This window comes from Prionailurus bengalensis, chromosome B1 (genome assembly GCF_016509475.1).
Source record: "Prionailurus bengalensis isolate Pbe53 chromosome B1, Fcat_Pben_1.1_paternal_pri, whole genome shotgun sequence".
Lineage (NCBI taxonomy): Eukaryota > Metazoa > Chordata > Mammalia > Carnivora > Felidae > Prionailurus > Prionailurus bengalensis.
The window spans coordinates 190,117,594-190,140,917 of NC_057344.1; the positions used below are offsets into that span (position 1 = coordinate 190,117,594).

Consider the following 23,324-nt stretch of genomic DNA (forward strand, 5'->3'; position numbering starts at 1 on the left):
CACCACCAGAGCAAAGCCGAACGTGGGCCTTGATCCCACCAGGGGAACCGTGAGGCCATGACCAGATCCCAAATCAAGAGTCAGATGCTCAAACAACTGCACCACCCAAGCACCCCATGAGACCATTCATTTTTAAAGGCTCCTGAAGGCCATACAGATTTAGCCTTAAGAGACCCAGAAAGAGCGGTGAAATGTCTACAAACACGTCTCCCAAGCCCCACCTCCAATCCTGAATGAAGTTGGCTCTTGGCTCGCGCACAAACCCTGCTTCCTTCTACATGTACAAATCTCTGTGATTTGGCCTGTGATCTACCTGGAATGCCAAAATTTTGCATTTGCTCCATTTTTTTTTTTCTTACCCTCTACGCCTCTCTAGTTTCCATTCTGGCTTTCTAATTTGAAAAAAAAAAAAATCTCTATTGACACCAAGTAAGATTCAAATGAAATACTGAAAGCCTGCAGACTTTACATTTGTAAAATGGGCTCTCCATAGTTATCTAGATGGAAAAGGGATAGAATGATATCTATATGTGCACTTAGTATTTGAGCTTTTGGCAGACGCAGTGGGGGGCGGGCGGTACTCAGAAGCAGAACAGTGTACTTGCCCTTGCAGCTACGCTTAATTTAATCCCTCTGTGTTTCTCCCTTACAGGATGAAAACATCATGCGCTCCATGCAGCTCTTTGAAAATGTGATTTAACTTGTCAAATGCATCCTCAAACAGACAAATGTGAACTATTGTACCACACTTAACCTTGGAGCTACCACTTTTAGCATAGATTGCTCAGCTTTACACTGAGGCATATTATGCAAACAAGCTTTGTTTTAATATAAAGCAATCCCCAAAAGATTTGAGTTTTCCAGTTACAACTTTGCATCCTTTTCATAATGCCACTGAGTTCATGGGATGTTCTAAGTCATTTCATGCCCTGTGACTCTTCAAAAGTACAGAATCTGGCAGAGAGTTTTACTGATTCTTTAGCCATGGGATTATTCAGCTTTCCCATTACCAGTGATTTTAAAATATCAGTGTTTTTTGCTACTCAACTGTATGTATTCAGCCCCAGGATTTTAAATGGTTTTCTAAACTATTGGCATCTGCATTTAATTTCCAGAAATTAATTTTCACGTTTGTATGCTGTAATTCCATTTATACACTAAGTAAACAAAACAAGATTACTATGATTAGTAACAAGCAAACACACAGTCCCAGTTTCTATGGATTTGCTGCTTTCTGTTAAAGATATTCATTTATCTGGCATTTTTTACAACATGAAACAAATTAGTTTATCACCAGATGTCAGCATATGCCTAGTAAAGCTTATTTAATAAGCATTTCTTAATTTTTCATAATACATATTATAGCCAAGGCCTACACGATATATATAATTTTGGATTTGTTCAATCCTACAGGTGGACTATTTTCTATCTTGTCACTAAGTGGAAGTCCGTGAAGGTGTGGAACAAAGCAAGGATGTTTATAGGCATATGCAAAGGGTCAGGGTATCTGTCCTCGAGTTACATGGTAGTGCTTAGTAACAAGTAATCCCTAACAGCATTGAGGGCCTATTCCATCCCCTCTCCCTTGAACTCCTTCAAGACACCTTTCTATTACATGCCATTCAGGGACAAAGAAACCTGGACTACCCCAAGGCCTATAGGGAACAAAGAGCAAGCAGAATTCACTTTGAAAGCATCAGTGACTCCATTTTATCAATAACTACCATACCAAAACTTCGTTAAAGATGAAAATAAATGCTAATCAATTCATCTGGACTGTCTTATGATTTAGCTCATCATAACACTCCAGCAATTCAGATTCTCTTCAATGATCTTAAGCCAAAATTGTCAAGTGGCCACAACATCACTTAGGATACACACACTTTCCCTACTTTGCAGAAATACCACAAAGACCGAGAGGCTACAGTGGGAGGAAATTAGCGACTGTCCTTGCAACACTAAATCAGGTATCTATTCTGGTGTAGAGATAGGATGTTGAGAGCCGCCCTGCTATCACCAGTGTAGACATTCCGAGTAGTACAGTACATGTACACTGAAATCCGCCATCGCGTGTTTGTGTAAACTCAATGTGCACATTTTGTATTTCAAAAAGGAAAACTAAAAGCAAATAAAATGTTTCTAACTCTACTGTCCATGTTGCAGGTATTTATTCCAACAAGCGTCAAGTACCAGATTGAAAATATCATGTCCTTCTTTCGGCACCGTCGGGTCATGTGCACGTGTGCCTCAGGGTGGGGCTGGGTGCGACGAAGAAGAGTAAAAGCAAGACCAGTGGGCCGGCGGGTGTTTTAGCCCATGCGGTCCCCGGACATGACGGGAGCAGAGACCAGAGGAAAGAGTATCCCAGACGGGGGAACTGGGAAGGACCAGAGCTCTGAGGGGAGATGGGCATTTCTGCACTTATGACTCCTTAGAAATTACTTGTGTTCCTTGACATCCCAGCTGTGAGACTGTATCTGAGGTGATAACTGCAAAGAGGTCACTCCGTGTATTTGACAGAAGGAGCGAGAGGGTGGTCTCCGATGCTGCTGAGACCGAAGACGGCTGCTCCCGCAGGAGTGATCCCCAATCTTCATCCCTCCCAAAGAAAATCTGCTTTGGATTCGGTGTGGTGGCTACTCATGTCCCCACAGCCTCTTCTTGCCCTCAGGATGGGAAGTCGTACTCTGGTTTTCTATTTCTCACTCCATTCCTTTCTCTTGTAGAGCGATCCAGGGTCAGCATCTACAACACCGTCACTGAGGGCTATGCCTATAAAGTATGTTTTAAAAGCTTTTTAAATTAATGGTTAAACATAAGCAGGCATGACAAAATCACGGAGTGCATTTAAATGTTTTCAGATTTTAATTTCTGAAGATCTTCATGACATGAGTATCTTCAGTATTTTCAGACTACGGGATACAAAGATGACATTTACTTAAATAAAACCCAACACCTAAAGTTTAGGCAGTTTTAATAAGTTGTAATAAACAACATACTTACAAGAGAATTTACACATGTAAAAAAAAATTCTTAAACTAGAATATTCTGGCATGGACTTTTTCCAAGGATTCTACATCATAAGATGCATATGTACAGACAATAATTAAAAGTGAACTCACAAATGTTTATCCATACTTTAAATTTCCATAGCTTTGATAAATGACAAAATGACAAAATGTCTAAAAATAAGCACACAGCTACAAACTGAGTGTGAAAGGGATATTATTAATACAAAGCATTAGAAAATAAATACAAATGCATCTACTATAAACCCAGTAATGGTTGTTTGCACTAAGCTGTAAATATATGAAAAACCGACCCCACAAAATTATACTACTGTAGAACTGTTTTGAACAACTCCCCATCACTGACCATTCTTTCTTGATGATGAGTAACTTTTATTATGATTCAGTGGAACTAGGTTTACTCATCTTAAACTAGTAAGGAATGAATGGTGGCTGTGATTTACAAAAAACAACCTGATGTGAATCTGAAAAGGTACCATAGGTGCCCATGGCCAGCATTTCACACCTGTCACCAGGAAGTAAGGAGATTTTTGTGGGCTCCTTTCTTCAACAGCATATGGAACAATATGTTGGAATTTTAGATTTGATGATGATAAGGCTTCCCTGTCAACAGAAAAAAACGTAGCTTCATTAGTATCATGCAGGGTTCCCTAACAGGCATTAATTACACCTGTAGGAACAAGCCTAAAGAAGTGTCCAACACTCAAACCACATGGAATGAGAACAGAATGATGGAATGAGAAGTGTAACATTGTTTCTGAGTTGAATACAGTATAGGTTGTCCTCTGTTTAAAAAAATGTTTAACTGGAGACTTAGTTAGGAACCAGATCACCAGTGTATGAATCCAGCTGCTGCCAGTCGCTTCCCTGTCAAATCTGGGGCTAGTTCTTTCTTTGAGCCTCAGTTTCTAGGTCTTTAAAGGGGGATAACGACAAATTCTACCCCTGAGGGCTGCAGTGATGATTAAATGGATACAATGTCTAAAAAGTACTCAAACTGAGTACCTGACAGGTAATCACTTCCCACGTGTTCAATAAAGATTGGGGTGTGTGCAAGTACGTACCTTTTCCGAGACAGATGTGCCTATGATCTAGGATGAAAATTATATCAAGGTTGAGAGTGAACCAACTGCAACTTAAGGCAGGTAGTCAACTGACTGGTTATAAGAAAATGACACTGTGACTGTAACTCACTTTCCTGTCTGCCCTGAAGCTGAGTGTTTCCATCACTGTGGCACACACAAGCCCCAAGAAATGAGAAAGTGTAATACTGAGAAGATTCTTTTAAAGACTCATCTCTACTGGGGCGCCTGAGTGGCTCAGTCGGCTGAGCAGCTGACTTCGGCTCAGGTCATGATCTCGTGGCTCGTGAGTTCGAGCCCCACGTCGGGCTCTGTGCTGACAGCTCGGAGCCTGGAGCCTGCTTCGGATTCTGTGTCTCCCTCTCTCTCTGCCCCTAACCCACTAGCATTCTGTCTCTCTCTCAAAAATATGTAAACATTAAAAAAAATTTTAAAGACTCATCTCTACTATTTAGAGAAGGAGAAAGATATATAAACATTTGGTTTTTGAAGACAAAGAAGAGCACTTGTTAATTTCAGGGAGGATTACAAAGTACTGAAAGCAAAAGCATAATGGTAATTAGGCCAATTTTTAATAGCACACCAACAGAAAATCTCTGATCAAATATTATTATCAAATTATTGAAATATCATGTAAGACAGAAGTCGAAAACAAGAAGAGAAAAGTCTGAAGGAGCAAACAATACTTAACTTCAAAATCTGTTTTTACCCTGTATTAGCAAGATTCAAAACAACGACATCGCGTGGCAACAAGCGGAGCTCCCTGGCTGCCTGCCTCGGGAGCTCCGGGCTGCGCATGTACACCCCTCTGTGTTCTCCTCCAAATCTCGTGTGTTCTGTCTGAAGTTTATTTACTCGAAAACTATGCCCTCCTCTGCACACCTACTCATGAAATCTAACATGCTGGGCCTGCCCCTTTCTTCTTGCCCGATTCCACAGGATGTGTGTAAACCAGCCGGGGAGAGTTACAGATTGGAAGCTGTAGCATCATTATTTAACATCCGTTTACTTGCATTTCACAAGGGAGGAATTGGCAAATTATTTTGCATTCCAATTCTCAGAAGCACATCTATAAGCAAAAAGAAGTTCCCTTCTGCTGAGGACACTGGATTGGCTAGGGGATGGTTCTGTACCTCTCAACAAGGTGTCTGAATGCTAATCCTCCACACGCAATAAAGAAATCCGTTACCTAGTAGTCTAGGGACTTACCTGCTCCACCTAAACTTTATTCTAGGCATTCATCACAGAACGAATATAATCAATTTTAAAAGTCACTGTAATTGGTCAAATTAGGTAACTTAGACAAAGCTTAAACTAACGTATCTGACATTTTAAAATTGTATATGATCACACAAATTTCCTTTATAATTCCTTTAGGAAGTAGCTGCAATGAAACTAAGTTCTGCAGTGTTAAAACAGTCCCACGCAAAGCTATCATTAAGATCCGATTAAATGTTGGGGCGCCTGGGTGGCTCAGCAGGTTGAGTGCTTGGCTCTTGATTTCGACTCAGTTTGTGATTCTTGAGTTTGAGCCATGCTGTGCTGACAGCGTGCAACCTACTTGGGATTCTCTCTCTCTGCTCCCCATCCCCAACCTCTCAAAATAAATAAACTTAAAAAAAAAAAAAGGATCTGATTACATATAATCTCCAAAACAAGACAGGATCACTGCTTTACAGAAATATTTCCAAGACTAGATTATGTGAACACTGCTTTAAATGATGAAAATTCACTTAACCTAGTTATTTGACACCCCACATATAATAATGAGATTCCCCCAGAGAGTCCCGCACATTCTTGCAAGCCAGAATAATTTGATTCATCCTTGTGTGTGTGCGTGCGCACACACGTTCCAGATAGCATGCACTTCGAGACATGATATTGCAGCCATCTGGAAATCCCATTTCAATCTTTGAAGATGGGAAGATTGTAATTTTTTTAGACAGAAAAGACGGGAAATGAAAGAAAAAGAAAAGTACTTTCTTCAACGAGCTCTCTGTGTTAATCCTTTTGTTTTCTGAATTTTCCAATGGTCTAAGCAAGAACATCCAAACTAAAGAAAAAAAACCTGTCAAGTCGCACCACATGGAGGGTATAGTCAGTGCAGAGGAAGTGAACGGCCGTGTTAACACAATCTGGTCCGAATCCCAATGCTTAGAAACTATGTGACCTACATAAGATGGAAGCTCCGAAGTCTCAAATGAAAATATCAACTCCACATAACTTGTCGTTGAAATAATAGATATCATACAGTCAGTTTCATAGTATAAAAGTAAAAAAACAAAGAAGCAAACAAACAAAAACCCATGACTTAAGGAATAAGGCTTTACTTACACTCCCACCATGCTGCTCTAGCTTCTGTAATGCACTGGTGATGGGCTCTTTGAATTTCTTATCCCTCAGTCTCTTGGAAAGCTTTTAAAATAAGATTGGGAGAATGATTTGGAAAAGTAGCAATATTCACCACAGGCATAAGTAAAACTTCACTAAGGAGTATGCTAACTAGAAATAAAATCATTGAATTCTTACCATATAGTTAAGTACACAAACACCACTTAATTTGTTTTAGATTCCAAGGCTTCTTTTAGAAAGTATCTCATTGAAATTTATATACAATAGACACCACTATATTTGTTAAAACAAGTTCAGCATTATAGTTCCAGTGTCCAGCATAATACTTGGCACAGAACACAAAACAGAAGGGCAGAGAGCAACAGATTTGTCAAAATGTTGAATGTCTGAATGGAGTAATCAATCTAAAATAAGTCATTTTATATATTAGGGTGAAATTCCTGTGGCTAGTCAGGTACAACCTGCTGACCTAAAGGTTGTAAGCAAACACCTGCCAGGATCCTCTTCCTTCTCTCCTAAGGCTTCCCATATATTAAGGTTCAAGAGTCTATTCCCACTGTGTCTTCTCTCCGTCAAACACCTGGTGTTGGTGGGAACTCATCTCCTGCTATTCCTAACCTCAGCATAGCAATCCTGATAGATTCACTACCATCCCTACTCTCTATAGGCTTTGCCAGATGTTCCCGGGGTGTATGGTCTCTCTGCAGAGTAAGAAGCTAAACATCCAGTTCTAGGATCTCTCTAAATGGACTGGTCCAAGAAAAAAACAGTGAAACTATGATTGAAATACATGCCTCAACTCTGAACTACAGAAGGATGCACACAGAGAAATGCCAGCTGTGGGTTATTCCAGCAAGGACTTTAATTTTTTATTAGTGTGTGCAGTAAAAGATTAATTCCACCTAAAGAAAAGATTGGCCCTTGTCTCTGGCTCCTGGATGGGAACCTCTAAGCCCTTGGTATGATCCTGCCAGATAAGAGCGTCTTTGTTTACATGGGGCCCTTGGGCTACATGATCTCAGCTCAGCTTCTGAAGAGGCTGGAGACTAAGGTCGACCATGCAAGCAGCCAGTCATGCTTGCTTGACAGAATCCTAATATGAACCCTGGGACACCACGCTGAGGGGAGTTTCTTAGGACGGCAATACTCCATCTGTGTTGCCACATATCACTTCTGGCTGGAGGAAGCAAGCGCTGTCCAACAACTCCAGTGTGAGAGGTCAACTGGAGACTCCACACTTTGTCCTTCCTGGGCTCTGCTCTGTGCACCTCCTTGCTTTGTGGATTTTACTTGGTAGCCCTTCACTGTAATGAACTGAAACCGTGTAACAGCTTTTTGAGTTTCCCCGAGTCCTTCTAACTGTCCAGTATCCCAGTGTGTATCTGTCCTAAGGATTAAGCTACACATAACAGGAAAACGTCTCATCCTGAATACTGTTTACAGATTCACTAAACAGCTTACAAGGAAAAACAAAGAAAATGGTGAAAAACATGACTGTGGCAATGTACAATTACAGAGGAGGGTGGATGAGCTGTCTTTATAATCCATGCTAATCAACACGGGCATAAGACCATTGTACTGTTCGTTAATTTTTGTCCCCTCCCCGACTCTCGCTCTCACTCTCTCTGTCTCTCTGTCTCTCTCTCTCTCAAAACTAAATAAACATTAAAAAAAGAAGAAGAAGAAGAATCAGATTTTTTTTAGGATTTCTGAATCTGTTAACGACTAACTGGAAGCCACTGATCACGACAAGATACAGACAGCGCATGATACGCATACACAAGCACTCTGTCATCTTTTCAGTACTTACACTTGTCAGCAGATGTTTCAGATGGTCATTCAGAGAAGGACCAACGACGACACTTAGCTGCACGAGAGCATTCAGACCTCTTGCAAACACGTCATCATCCAGGTGTACCTGGGGGGTTAGACGGTCAGGGGTACAGGGACAGAAAAGGAAAGAGGAAAGACAAGTAAGAAGAAAGGGCAAGCAGGTGGAGAAAAAAGCAAGACTGAACACTCAAAATTAGAAGATAAGCCACTAAACCCTGAATCTAAAAAATACCCTTTAATGTTATACCATCTAGAAGCAAAAAAATAAACTTCTGGCTTGACTGAAACATTAGCTTAGCTGTATCACAGCAAGCAGCAAGGCTGATGTGAGGTTTCTTACTTTCTCTAATTACTGAAAATGTCCCCGTTTACCTTTCGGATATCCTCTACAGGTGTCTTCAAGTAAGTAATCATCTGTCCCTGAATAACCATGGCTTAATTTTGCACGCACATCAAAATCACAGGTAAAGGACTCATTTGCATACAATTTGGAAGAAAAAAAGACATAAAATATTCTAAATGTACCACAGAAAGTCCAAAGGAATAGAGGATACCAGAGCCGCCTTTAGCACAGGAACCAGTCTTGGAAGCAAAGGCACAGCTTTTTCAGGAGCTCCCTGGACCAAAAGTAATTCTCTAAATCCCTCCTTTGACACGAAGGTGTATGGATGTTTAGTCTCTCTCAAACCCTGCCAAAGACAAAAAACAAACAAACAAAACAAAACAAACAAGCAAACAAAAAAGATTTACTAAGCATCTGGTTATACTAACAACAAAATTGAATTCTTACTAGTCTAAATGAAAATCAAGTTTCATTATGGTTTTCCTAATCATGATTTATAATTTCAATAATTACAATTTCAATTAAACCCAGAAATTGTGGAACAAAGGACATACATAGGACAGGAAGAATTTCTACCCACAGGAAGGAAGGAAAAGATTTTGAACATTAAAGGAACAGAAAAAAGAAACGGAAAAGGAAAAATAAAGGAAATAAAGAAAAAGAAAGGGAGGAAGAAAATAAAAGGGGAGAGGAAGAGAGAGGAAAGGCAAATAATAAAAAAAAAAAGAAAAAACGTAAAAGAAACCCTCACTAGGATACTGAAAACATTTTGTGTGTACTACCAAATACTGTCTGAAAGCACAGAAAATCAGCCTAAAATGATGGTTTATAATTATTGGACCTCTACCTTTACAGTGACTTTACAACTTGTTTAATGAGTTTCTAAAATATTGTATTTCCTTATTTAAATATTTTATATTAAGATATTTAAAAAACATCGTTTCCTATGAAAATCTTACAGAAAACCACTGTAAGATTTTAAATGTCATTTTTAACACTGGAATGTGAAATAAAAATATGAAGGGGAGCCTGAGTGGCTCAGTCAGTTGAGCGTCCGACTTTGGCTTAGGTCATGATCTCACGGTTCATGAGTTCAAGCCCCACGTTGGGCTCTGCGCTGACAGCTCAAAGCCTGGAGCCTGCTTCAGATTCTGTGTCTCCCTCTCTCTTTGCTCCTCCCCTGCTCACACTCTGTCTCTCTCTCAAAAATAAATAAGATTGAAAAAAATATATATATGAAAATGACCCGTATCATTTCTTTTACCCTAAATGCATCAGAAACTATTGGATAGTACTCTTTTATGATTTAATTCATCACTTTGAGTCAAGACAGAAGAGCCACCTGACTTTTTTTGAAAACGTAATACAAAAAAAAGCAACAGCAATACTCCATCAGTTTGACTAATTATTACCTGTGAATAAGTAAAACTGGCTGCAAAGTCATGCCTAAAAATACTAATTTTCAACCAATTTGCTCTTTAGACCAAACTATCTGCTTCCAAACAGTGATCAAACACTTCTTTTCCTGGACCGCCAAGCACAGCAGCACCACTTTGGAACACAGCTTCTATCACCCTAAGGTTGTGCCTCTCCTGGCCATTGTAGAGATGAGGGATCAAGTCAAGAGAAGTGGATGTCCATAGTGGTGGTTCTGTCAGTACTTTTCCATTATTAAATAAGTAGAAGGAAAGGCTAATAATGTACCCAACACAGAAATAAAGGCATTGGTGTTTGGAAAATAATTATTTAAAGCACTGACTTTATGTAATCTCAACTAAACACAGAGTCCCTTTAGGGACTCTCCAAATTAAAGAACTCCCCTCACCTTCCTCACTTTGTGATTAGCTAGAGCATTTTTTTTTTAATGTTTATTTTTGAGAGAGAGAGTGAGTGGGCAGGTGCACCAGCTCATGGGGGAGGGGCAGAAGAGAGAGAGAGAATCCCAAGCAGGCTCCTCACGGTCAGCCCAGACCCAGATGCGGGGCCTGACCTGATCTCACGTACTGTGCGATCATGACCTGAGCCGAAATCAAGAGTGGGATGTTTAATCAACTGAGCCACCCAGGCACCCCTAATTGGACCATGTTTTCAAAGGTGTCACTATAGTTGTGATTCATCTAAAAAATGATCTGCTACCATATACAAAAGGTTTAAAAAATTTTTTTAAACTAATGAAACACTGATACATTTTTAAGTTTTTAATACCAAGTTTAAAAGACTTTGATCAAAACTGAATTTCAAGATAGGCTACCCATAAAAATATGCTGTTATTAAACCAAATTAATCTTGTAAGCAGAGATATAAATTAAGAAAAACAAAGACCAACAAAAATGATCCTAACTCTTAAAAAAGACAAGTATCTGGGGCGCCTGGGTGGCGCAGTCGGTTGAGCGTCCGACTTCAGCCAGGTCACGATCTCGCGGCCCGTGAGTTCGAGCCCCGCGTCAGGCGCTGGGCTGATGGCTCAGAGCCTGGAGCCTGTTTCCGAGTCTGTGTCTCCCTCTCTCTCTGCCCCAACCCCGTTCATGCTCTGTCTCTCTCTGTCCCAAAAATAAATAAATGTTTAAAAAAAAAAAAAAAAAAAAAAAAAGACAAGTATCTGTAACTTAAACATAAGACAACTGGCTAGTTCATTTCTCAACTTGTGACTCTAAGGGAATAAATTTCACAGAAGAGATCACTGATCCACTTGAAGCTAATACTCTGCCAACTTTTTCCTGACATGTTAAAAAATATAAGGAATCTATCAAAAATTTTCTTAAAATCCTCTACAAAAACGATCTCCCTGACATTCGACTTAAAATGTACAGGTGGGCAAAAGCCCAGAGAATTTTCCAAAAGGACGTTTAGGTAGTTAGTATCAGTTCCCTAAAAAACATATCACATTCACGTTAAACATGACTAGTTGTATAGAAATAGATCAACCACTCATTGCTATCTGATGTAGTTTACGTTAAACCACTGATGTTCTCCTGATATGACTCATTCAATATGATCCCAAGTACTTTTTTGGAATTAAGTGTGAATATTTCATCTACTTATCTACAAATCCCTGTGTAGACTAAGTTGTTTATAAAGCTGATTAATCAGTTTCTAATAAACATATACTGATCATAATTAGTTCCTAAGGGAGCATTGGTGTTTTAATGACTTTGGCTTGGCTCTTATTCCAAAAGCATAAAATAAGATTTACTGATGCGTTGTGAAGTAACATTTAATACAGTTTTTAAGGTGTTTTTTTTTCCGTAAACACTCAGGAGAAATGGAAATCACACATACCTCTGCTAAAGTAATAAGAAGAGGATCAAATGGAAGATTTTCAGGAGGACATTCCCACTGCAATCTGTGTTTCACCGAACCATGGACCAATCTAAAATAACAAACACTGGTAAACGCAACACGGACAATGTAATTATATATTAAACACTAATTCTCTAACACATTCAGACTCTTTCCAGAACATAATCATATTAGAACTATTCTGTAACATGTAGGACTATCATGGCTTGCAACGTTATTACGAAGGCATCTCACACAGCAAAGTCTGTAACCCCACACTCCTATCCTTTCAGCAAAACTGTTTCGTGGCAAAACTAAACTCCACATGTGTTCAGCCTACAGTGTTGGGAGTTCAAGCATGCTGCCATCTGTGAGTCTTAACACAAATGCTACACTTGACATGTTTAAGTCATAATTATAACAAAATAGGTAACCTACCAATGTGCAAAGAAATGTGATAATTAGAAACAGTAACATGTTTTATATGGAACATTATTTTTCAGATACAGATTCTTTAACCCTCATGATCTAAATACAAGCCAGATTTCCCCTCTGTTACGCAAAAGAAAACAGAGGCCAGGAGGTGAAACAGCCCATGCAGGGTTACAAAATGGTAGCCCCTTGCATTGGTCACTGCTGCTGCTGTTGCTTTTTTAATTTTTTTTTTTTTTATTAACAGCTTTACTGAGTCATAACCAACATGCAACAAACTGTACATGGTTATGAAGTGTAACATTTGATACAGGTTTTGATATATAAATACATCAAGAGAACCCTCATCATAACCATGACAGTGAACTTACTCAAGACGCTCAAATGTTTCTTCACCCTTTTGTAATGTTCTCAACCTCTTGACACCTTTTTTAGTGTTATTTTCTTAATAGCAAGAGGCCTCGGTAACATTTTTACAATTTTAGCAACCATGATTGCTTAGAGTGGAGGGGGGGGGGGTGTAAGAATATGTAAATATGGTTTTGACTCAGAATAAAATAAAAAAATAATAACAATAAAGTGAGGAACGCCTCTTGAGCTCATTTCTCCAAATCTGCAAATACCATTAAAAACTACATTTCCTGAATTTTAGAAAACAACAAAAAGAATGTTGTGGTTATTCTTTCCACAATGAAAATGACATTTCCCATTACCTAGAACGGCTAAAACTGGATACCCTTAGAAGAAAGAAATGTTTCTTGGTAGTGAAATCTTAAAATGGTATCATTCTATCAGTAACTATATCGTTTTCTTTAAAACACTTCTGATGTCTATCACAAAAGGTGGCAAAAACTGTATCAAAAGTGAGGAAGAACTACCGTATGTACTCATTAATAAATATAATTTCAATAAATACAACTTTTTGAAATTTTTCAAATGTCATTTCAAAAACTAATGAAACAGGGTATTATGCTAAGTGAAATTAGTCAGAGAAAGACAAAAATCATATGACTTCAGTCATATAAGGACTTTAAGAGACAAAACAGATGAACATAAGGGAAGGGAAACAAAAATAATATAAAAACCTGGAGGGGTACAAAACAGAAGAGACTCATAAATATGGAGAACAAACTGAGGGTTGCTGGAGGGATTGTGGGAGAGGGGACAGGCTAAAGGGGTAAGGGGCATTAAGGAATCTACTCCTGAAATCATTGTTGCACTATATGGTAACTAATTTGGGCGTAAATTTTAAAAAATAAAAAATAAAATAAGAAAAAATAATCTCCATTTAAAAAAAAATCCAAAACAACAACAACAACAACAAAAAACTAATGAAACAATTCCATTCAATTGTAAACTTTCAGACTATTTACTCGCAACTTGCCCGAGGCTATGAATGCTTATATTGTTTCAGAAACTGGTTAATTCAATTTCCTAAATTACAGATCTATTTGTAATTCTATTTTGAACTGAAATGATTTTCTTCAACAATGTCTCACGATCTACCCCAGTCCAACAGCCAAAGTGTAAATAAGTCACCTTTATTGCAACCTCCTAGTATATAAAATTTTCAATACATTTAAACTAAATACTGTTATTGATTTGACTCAGTTATTTTGAATAATCTGGTCAGTTATCATCCGTACTGATTTACCTGCAAGGAATACCTCCTTTAGAGTAAATAGCCGCAAATGCAGAAGGGGCTCGGGACTGTTCACCAAACTGAAAGAAAAAGACGACAGGAATGCAGTAAGTATACCATCACCTCCACTCTGTGATACCTGCCCGATTTTAATCCTGCTGAGGTCAGAGGCAAAGGGACATCCTGACTTTTCACCCACGATGATGGTATCAAGTGCATCACTCGACTCAGCAACACACCTGAGGAAAACGATCAGTCCCCTCAGTACTGGACCCACAACCACAGCCACAAACTGTGTATTTCTTTTTAGCCCCTAACTTGTTTCAGAAGGCGTGAAGGCACTGGGATCACATATATAATATAGACAAATACTATTATACGAACACCATAAATAAATATAACAGAGATTATACGAACACCATAAATAAATATAATATAGACAAATACTATTATACGAACACCATAAATAAATATAACAGGTCCCCCACTGTGACCTCTCAAGGTGAGGGCTACATGGGGAAGAAGTGTTAGGTACAGGGAAAGCAAAATGGTCTTCAGTCGCCAGCACATCTCCTACTTGTCCTCCAGTCAAATATGGATGGTCTGGATGGTCCAGAACCTGTAATCTCTCCCAAATGGTTTCACGCTTCTACAAAAAGCAAAGGCTTACGATAGGCAGGAGTGACAGAGCTGAAGGTGGAGCAAGGCTCTCACAAACATGTGCTCAGATGTGTTTGCTTAGATATATAACTTCACAACTTTGTCCACATATTATCTTAAGAATAAATTAATTCTGGGGGTGACTGGGTGGCTCCGTTAGTTAAGTGTCCGACTTTGGCTCATGTCAGGATCTCATGGTTTGTGAGTTCAAGCCCCACATGGGGCTCTCCGCTCTCAGCACGGAGCCCGCTTAGGATCCTCTGTCTCCCTCTCTCTCTGCCCCTCCCCTGCTCGCACTCTCTCTCTCAAAAATAAATAAACATCAAAAAAAAAAAAAAAGTTAAAAAACAAAAAAATACATTAACTCTGTATCTATTCCCAAAGATCATTTAAGAGATGATCAATCACAATGGTTAAATAATCACAACATACATGATTTCAATACAGTTGATCCTTAGAGAATTTAGGCACAAAAAGTTAATATTTTATCACACAGTACTTTGAACATAATCAAATAAAATATAGTTGTCTAAATTATAAAATATAAACGGACTAATCTTTTTTAAAGATACAACTAGATAAAAATATTTTTCAATCACTTTCAGTAATTTAAAAATATATTTAAGGGTATAAGTTTAGAATTAGCCTTTTTTCCTCTGGAAAAACACATGTTTGAAGTTAAAACACGCAGATGAAATGTCATTGACACATAATACTATAATAGGAGATTCATTTACAAAGTTCAACCCACATTCTGCATAATAATTCACAGAAATAGTAATGTTTCATTCATTTAATTACAATTCCTACTAAGAAAAATTTATTTTAAAAACTGTTTTCAAGTAATTGATATCAGATAAGGAAACTTGAAAAAGTGTTTGTTGAAGTGGGGGAAAAATTAAGACAAATTAGGACTACAAACACTTTTTTAGTTCTGCCACCTATTAGGAACTGATTTTACTTTTTGGACCTACAGATCATGTAAATAATCCCTAAATATCCAACAACCACCAAGACAAAATTTCTGATTGAAATTCTAAGCCATTCCATTATTTTCCTTTAATTTTTAACTCATTTTAGAGATAATCATAGCTTTATCTTCCAAGTCCCACATTATCAATTTTTTTTCTACCAGTGGGTTCATTTCATCAATCTTTACCAAATTTTACCAAAATTCCATTACCATGAAAAAAACTATAGTCCCTTCAGTTTTTAACAATATCATCACACACTAGATTTCAACTAGTGTGTAAAATAATCAACATTAAATATACTTCACTATACTGAGTTTCAACACGTGTAATTTTTGATCCAAGTGAAGTGCTCAAAATTTACACACATTGAAGTGTATAAATTATAGGTACGTAGACTGGTGAATTCTCCAAAACAGTGGGGTAACAACATGCAGGTGTGGAAAACCTGAATGTGACCAGCACCCTAGGAACCTCTGCCGTGCCTCGTCCCAGTCACTAGCCACCTTTTTCCCTAATGGTGACTTCTGTCCTGACTTCTGACTGACTTACTCTGGTTTGGTAGCTTTTACAGATCTTGGACATGGTCTTGTCTAATATCCTCTATTCTCAGGTCAAGTCATTATTTCCCCAAACTTTCCTTAATTAGTAATAAAATTTAAGGTTAGGGCCACTAAATATTACTACTTTACAAAGTTCTTTCCCCAGAGAGAGGAAGAGAACAGAAGTGTCACCATGAATCTCTCAATTAAACGTGGGAAAAAGAAGCAAGGGCAAGGGGAGAGGAGGGCATTCTCCGGGAGTCCCACTCCTCTGACACTGTGCAGTTTACAGAAAGAAGCAAAGCAACACATATGCTTACACAATTTTTCACTTGGAAAGTCAGAAAATCTCCTGCCCTTGGCCAGTTCATCGTACCCTTTCTATGTTTTACCCGCCATCAAAATCAGTGTCTCAGCCATTCTCATAATCCCTTTTAAAGGCTGAAACCAGGATCATCTTACCCTACGCAAGGTTGGGCCACACACTGCCTGGTGTTGTAGCACACGTGTGCTCACTTTCTGGATAATTCAGTGATCTACACACTTAACGATTATCCACTTTCATGCGCGTAAATCTCCTATTTGTGAAATGTGGTTAAATTGCTGTCAGAAGGCAAAGGGAGGCTGGTACTATAGAGGCATTTCCTGGGGAGCTAATTTATAAATCAAAGCAAAATAGGGACGTTTATGCAACTATGGAAGCATGTGGTTCCTCCCAGGTCAATTGAATACAAGTTTACTCACTGACATTAGGAAGTAGCAGAACTAAAGAAAATAAAAAATAAAGCTGATATGCAATTCATCTTACACTCTACGGTACTGCTCCATGAATGTGACAGGATATGCCACAACTGGTTATTCCCCATTTGACACCTTCTCATTTCCACAGTTACATCATCATTATTTCCATTCTTCATCATGATTACCATATGCCCTTCATCACTAGCCTAAATGTAACAAAACAAAACAAAACAATGCCTACAAGGCAGTCCTGACTGTCTTTTGTGCCTACCGGGTTAATTGTCTTAGGGTTAAGTTTATCACTTGGTCGAGGATGAAATTTTCTTGCAGACTCTGGAGAACTGGTTGATGATGAGGATTTGCCTTGCTGAACTGCAGTCCTATGTTTTATTTGTATGCTTGATGATGTCCTTTGATCACAGTTATCTGGAAAAAATGGAAGATCAACAACAACAAAAGAGGTGGAAGAGATAAAGCTCACTCTTATCCATCTGTGTAACAGAATGTGTCACTAACCCAATTCATCTCTTCATTTAAAAAGCAATGTTCTGTACCTGCCCCTCTGTTTCTCAGCTGAACGCCTCCGTGGCACTCTGATTTCTGCATTGCTTCCCTTTCACGCCTGCAGTTAAATGCAACTTGATTTCAGAATTTGGGGAGTAAGAGATGCATTAACAACATAAAGACCCAAACAGAACAGAGTAAATAATATAGTAAAAGACACACAAAAAAGATATGGCATGGAGCAAAATACCCCAAAGACCAATGAAAAAATACAAAATTATGTCAACTTCAGCATCAATAACAGTAAATGAAAAACAATCTGTAAAAAAATAAGATAAATAAAATAAACATTTTTTCCCATTCAAACTGTCAAAATAAGCTTTTAGAAACTCAACTGCAGACCTCTGGCTATAGTCAGAAAACATGGACTGGATTTCTGAAAGGAGTAAGAGGTTGGCACATCCCCTGGCGTCTCTATCTTCTCTGGTCTCTGCATTTCCAAAGGCCCAAAGGCTAACACCTGCATATCAAGTCCGACTTTTCAAGACATAATGACCTCTCCTAGTCAAGGTACCGAAGCTCCTTAACCTGAACATAACCAAAACTACGGTTATCACACTGAAGTTATGGACCTCTTGTTAATTCAAGGTACCACCAATTTTCTGGTCCCTCAGGCTAAAAGACTTAAGAGCACTGCTATCTTCTTTTCCTTCACTTCTTACAGATGTAATCAATGTGGTGTGATGAGGTGGAAGCCGCTTTAGGCTCAGATCTGGGTCTACACCCTCATCTCTACCAATTACCAGGTTTATGAATTAGGTAGATCATTTAATCTCCCCAAGCCGGGATTTCCAGACATTTTAAAAGCAGAGGATAATACAAGCCTATACAGGCTGTTACTGAGGAGTAAAGAAGGCATTATATCAAGTTGCTCAACCAGCCAGCGATGGTTCGCTTCTCCCTCTTCCACACTTTCCTCTTTTCCGCTAATGGGAGGACTCTAGTTCCCAGTGATGATTTTCTGCCTAATCATAAACTCCTATGTCTACCAAGCAATCCTCCACCACACGCACCTGGATTCATATACCCAACTGCCTGCTGGTATTTCTAGGTCTGGTTCCAGTCCCAAATTCCATGCGGCCTTTCCTGATCTCCTGTTTCTCAAATGTGTACGTCCATGGCACTCTTGATTTCTGCACTATCTCCTTATTTCTACTTGATTACTCCACTCCCTCACTGCACAGCACTCTAGTCATTCTTCCACTAGAGCATTTCCCACTCTAAGCCTTTAGAATTGCTATTAAATAGATAACTACCCTGGGGTGCCTGGGTGGCTCAGTCAATTAAGTGTTGGACTCCTGATTTCGGCTCAGGTCATAATCTCAGAGTTCCTGGGTTCAAGCACCACAGCAGACTCCTCTCAGAGCCTGCTTGGGATTCTCTCTCTCCTTCTCTCTCTGCCCCTCCCCCCACACGTGTGCATGCTCTCTCTCAAAATAAAGTTTAAAATATGTGTGCATAGGGGCGCCTGGGTGGCTCAGTCGGTTAGGTGGTCGACTTTGGCTCAGGTCATGATTTCGTGGTCCGTGAGTTTGAGCCCCGCATCGGGCTCTGTGCTGACAGCTCAGAGCCTGGAGCCTGTTTCAGATTCTGTGTCTCCCTCTCTCTGACCCTCCCCCATTCATGCTCTGTCTCTCTCTGTCTCAAAAATAAATAAACGTTAAAAAATAATAATAATAAAATAAAAAAATAAAATAAATGTGTGTATATACATATATACACATATATACATATACACATACATACATACACATACACACACACATACACACACACGCATATAACTACTCCTCAACTACACTGTAAGATCTTCCTTTAAGGCAACATAGATGAAGTCTTCTTCCACTTCCAAATGAGTTTTTCAAATATTGGAGACACAGACTCCTTCGTTTTCTCTTCTTCAGGATAAACATTGATGCTTTGGCAAGTGATTCCTCATGAGATGATTTTAATCCACTTGCCAAATTAGAATTCTTCACAAGGAGGACAAAACTCCGTTAACTCAGCCCCAAGATAGTTCAAACATGATGTGACCACATCCAAGTGCCTTGCAAAGATAAATTAAATGTAAGATCGTTTCATAAACAGAACAATTTTCATTCACCTAATTTCCTCATCTTACTACCAGCAGATGACTTACTTCCCAATATCACACTTCACTTTCATTCTTAAGGCATTCACCAGAATTATGGTAATTAATGGCTCATTAAATTTGTCAGATAATATTCTAAGTCAAGATAAGCCAGGCTTTAAATATTTCGACCGAACACTGCACTTCAGTGAATATTCAACAAGTATTTACTATCATGCCAGGTCTCAGTTTTGAGAATTTCCTGATGGGAACAGCATGATCTAAGTTTCTGTATGTATGTATGCATATAAGTATGTATCAATCAATCAATCAATCAATCTGTGTCTCTGTTTCTTCAACTCTATAATTGGGGACAATTACAGTAACTGCTCTTAATGTTGATGAAGACTAATGAATTAATATTTCTTTTGATCATAAATTGTAATAGCTGTCACAGCTGAAAATGAGGCATCACAAAGATCCTACCCACAAACACAAAAAGAGCAGAGTTGGACACATCAAACCATGATGCATAGTTTTCAACACTACCTACCAAATCTACAAAAGTTTGTAGGAACAACTAAATTTCTATCTTCTTTCATGTGAAAAAGATGTTCCTGAAAGGTACCTCCAAGAAGGTGCTGCGTTATATTTTGAATGAATTCAAAGAGCCGTTGAAACTCTTCATTTTGAAAAACTTTGAAACATGCCAGAAAATTGAGCCTCCAAAGGTTTTACACATACAGGGCAGTTTTTATGTATAATATACTTAGGTAAATTTCAGCAGTCATTTCAAAACACACCTACACGACGCAAACATTTCTGCGTTCACTTTCAAAACACCCTAGAGGCTTGCTTTCCAAAACAATTATTTTTCACCTATTATTAAAAGAATCCACCTGTACCTTACAAATTAAGTCTGCTCAATTTTTTAAAATGATACCCATCTGGGAGCATACCACTGACAACAAAACCAGAACATGAGTTGTTTGTAAAAGAAAAAAGACTTACTTCATCTTACACTCAACAACTCTTTTAAGTATTTTTTCATTAAATAACATGAGGAGGGTGGTGTAAAGAGGTAATAATGGTGGAAGGAAGTGAAAAGGTAAGGACTGTTTTGTGCTACAAATATTATCGCAGTCACCTCTCATTCTTTTACAAAACAATATAAAGATTCTAAACAGGCACTAGAATCCACTTGAACCAAACGTCTAAACTATGTCATAATACCAGAGAGCAAGCAAATCAAGCAGGGCCCCAACAGCAGAACCCTCCTTTTCCCTTTCGTCTCTTTAGGTGCCGCGGATCATCCGAAAGGGGCCATAGACATCCGTGTCAGCGCTAGGAAAAGCCTACTTCGGTTTTCATTGTTTTGGACAGCTCACATCCTATTTCTTTCCCTATATGCACTTTCTTCCGGGACCACGCTTTGAGACCACCGCACTAAAAGGGCTTGCTAAATTCTCAAGGGGCAGAGGCCACTTTTTTTCCTACTCTCTCATCCGTTGTTCAGAAAGTTCCAGAAGTGACAGGCATCCCACTGAAGAAGCCGTGACCCATCTCTAAAGCTCCTTCAAATTCCAGAGTGCAGCCACAGAGCCCAATATCCACCTATCTCAATCCCTTTTTTTACCATAAATCCACAGGGCCAATATTAAGGGTCTTAAATTTGCTTCCATTTTCCTACCCTCTTCCTCTCTAACACCACACTCTTCCAAACACTTAAGACCCGTTCAGGGACAGAGTGGTGTCAAAGTTGGAAAATCAGGAGGACGTGTAGGAAAAAAATCCAGAAAAACAGAGTTGAGTGTTTTGGGGGGGTTTTGGCTTTTTTGTTTTGTTTTAAGGAGCCGGGGAGCGGGGAGGAGGAAGGGCTGGCTACTTTCCGCCAAAGCCTCACCCCTGGAAAGGAAAGGTGCGCTCTCGGCGCTCGGCAGCTTCAAGGTCCTTAGCAACGAGTCCGGCGGCCCTAGAGACAGGCCAGCCCGGAAGTCTGCAGGGCGGAGACGGCGCGGGCGGCACGGCGGGATCCCCGCACCCCTGGCCCACGGCACCCGGTACCCGATCCTACCGCGCCTCTCTCCCGCGGCAATACGCACGCCGGCCGCCACGCCGGCTGGCACTTTCGCCCTGCGCCCGTTCGGCCAACTACCCACTCGCGTCACCGACCGCCGGGGTTCGGGAAAACGAGGCTTCGCGCGATCCCCGGATCTGGCCGCGCCGCGCAGTGACGTCAGACGCACGCAGCGTCCTCTAAGCCTTTAGCAGGAAGGCTGCGGAGGCGCCGGGCGGAAGAGGGTTGTCCTGGCAACGAGGCGTCGGGGGCTGGCGTTGCGTGGTGGCGAAGGGGCACCGTGTGGAGGGTCTTTGAGGACTGATGACAGGTGCAGGGAGCAGAGGAGAGCACAGACTCCTAGTTCCCTGCACCACAATCTCTCCCTAGTCCCTGTACCTAACACTTAACACGTTTCTTGAACACTTAAAATATTGTTTTCTCCACCTGCCCTAGAACCTGAGAGCTAAGGATCGTGAACTCCAGCCCCAGGGTCTTCGGGGGAGAGAGCCAAAGCCACCTACAGGCCCAGCTGTGGAATTTCGTTTCCTGCCATAACTTCCTGATTCGCATGCCAGGGCATTCTACATAATACATCCGTACTTTAAGAAAGTGGGTGTGGGGGCGCCTGGGTGGCTCAGTTGGTTAAGCGGCCAACTTCAGCTCAGGTCATGATCTCACAGTCCATGAGTTTGAGCCCCGCGTCGGGCTCTGTACTGACAGCTCAGAGAGGAGCCTGCTTCAGATTCTGTGTCTCCCTCTCTCTCTGACCCTCTCTCGTTCATGCTCTGTCTTTCTCTGTCTCAAAAATAAATAAACATTAAAAAAAAAAAAAAAAAGAAAGTGGGTGTGCTTTTAAACTTCAGATTATTTTAATAGAACTGATGCTGCAGGAAAATGAATGTCCCCATGTGTCTACCAAAAGCAATTTGGATTGTCATAGTAAAAAGTCCTTCAAACCTGTCCGCTGCGTTCTTTTCTAGCGTCTTCTGTTGTCATCCATAGCCTTAGCTTTTTTGCTCAGGTAATAGCTAATTATACAGTCCTCATTGTCTGAGCCCTCCAGGCCCTATCATCCCTCCCTGCCCTCGGAGCTCCATTCTTGCTTCCTGAGTTACTGCTGTGGAAGCTTCTTCCACAGGCTGTGACTTCTTTATGACAATGATTACGCCTTTTCCCTGCGTTTCTCCACCTTCTGGCACAATGTAGCAGGACTCAGAAAGTTCTCTTGGAATAAATGAAACAAACAAACGAATCCTATGTATATCTAACTCCTCGAATGTACTGTGAAATTTGTGTACAAGTCTAAACTTTTAAAATTCATTATGTGTTTACCTATCTTCCCCATGTGACCGAAACTGTCTCTATCCCTTTGGTCTCCAATTAGCACAGCGTGTGCTTGAAAGTAGTGTTAATTTTTTTTAACTTTGTTTTTGTTTTAATTCCTTTTGAGAGAAAGAGAGAGCAGGCAGGAGACCGGCAGATAGAAAATTCGAAGCAGGCCCCACTCGGGGCTCTATCCCACAACTGTGAGATCATGACTTGACCCAAAAAGGAGCCAGAGGATTAACCAACTGAGTCACCTAGGTGCCCCTTAAGTAGTGTTTAAAAAAAAAAAAAAAAGGAAGAAGAAAAAGAAAAAAGAAAAAAAAGATCATCTTTCTTAGCTATTTTCACCTTATGATCTCCCTTCTTCAGATTCTCCATGCCTTATGATATCTCATTGC

At 39.8% G+C, this 23,324-nt stretch overlaps 2 protein-coding genes across 12 annotated transcripts in view; one reads left to right on the forward strand and one right to left on the reverse strand.

The window, feature by feature from the left end:
* The window catches only part of KCNIP4 (potassium voltage-gated channel interacting protein 4), a 1,162,373-nt gene extending 1,160,225 nt beyond the window's left edge, over positions 1-2,148 (forward strand). For all 5 annotated transcript variants that reach the window (XM_043553534.1, XM_043553504.1, XM_043553525.1 and 2 more), the window contains one exon: positions 653-2,148. In XM_043553534.1, coding sequence (XP_043409469.1) covers positions 653-700 — 48 coding nt within the window. In that variant the 3' untranslated portion in view covers positions 701-2,148. The remainder of the gene's footprint in view (positions 1-652) is intronic.
* A 3-nt stretch (positions 2,149-2,151) lies between these two features.
* On the reverse strand, positions 2,152-21,728 carry PACRGL (parkin coregulated like). 7 transcript variants are annotated; one of them, XR_006292862.1, is made up of 11 exons: positions 21,616-21,727; positions 19,272-19,517; positions 17,461-17,528; positions 17,178-17,332; positions 14,005-14,072; positions 11,919-12,009; positions 8,851-8,985; positions 8,274-8,381; positions 6,446-6,526; positions 3,506-3,632; positions 2,152-2,772 (listed from the first exon to the last, which is right to left on the reverse strand). XR_006292862.1 is itself a non-coding variant. In XM_043553595.1 (11 exons), exons 3-10 carry the CDS (start codon positions 17,510-17,512, stop codon positions 3,576-3,578), a joined length of 747 nt encoding a protein of 248 aa, XP_043409530.1. In that variant the 5' UTR covers positions 17,513-17,528; positions 19,272-19,517; positions 21,616-21,727; the 3' UTR covers positions 2,152-2,772; positions 3,535-3,575. The 7 variants fall into 7 exon arrangements, 6 of the variants coding, with proteins under 6 accessions (XP_043409530.1, XP_043409519.1, XP_043409488.1 ...); XM_043553595.1 differs by having other exon boundaries at positions 3,535-3,632; XM_043553584.1 differs by lacking the exon at positions 2,152-2,772 and having other exon boundaries at positions 2,843-3,632; positions 19,284-19,517.
* Between the last annotated feature and the right edge of the window lie 1,596 nt (positions 21,729-23,324).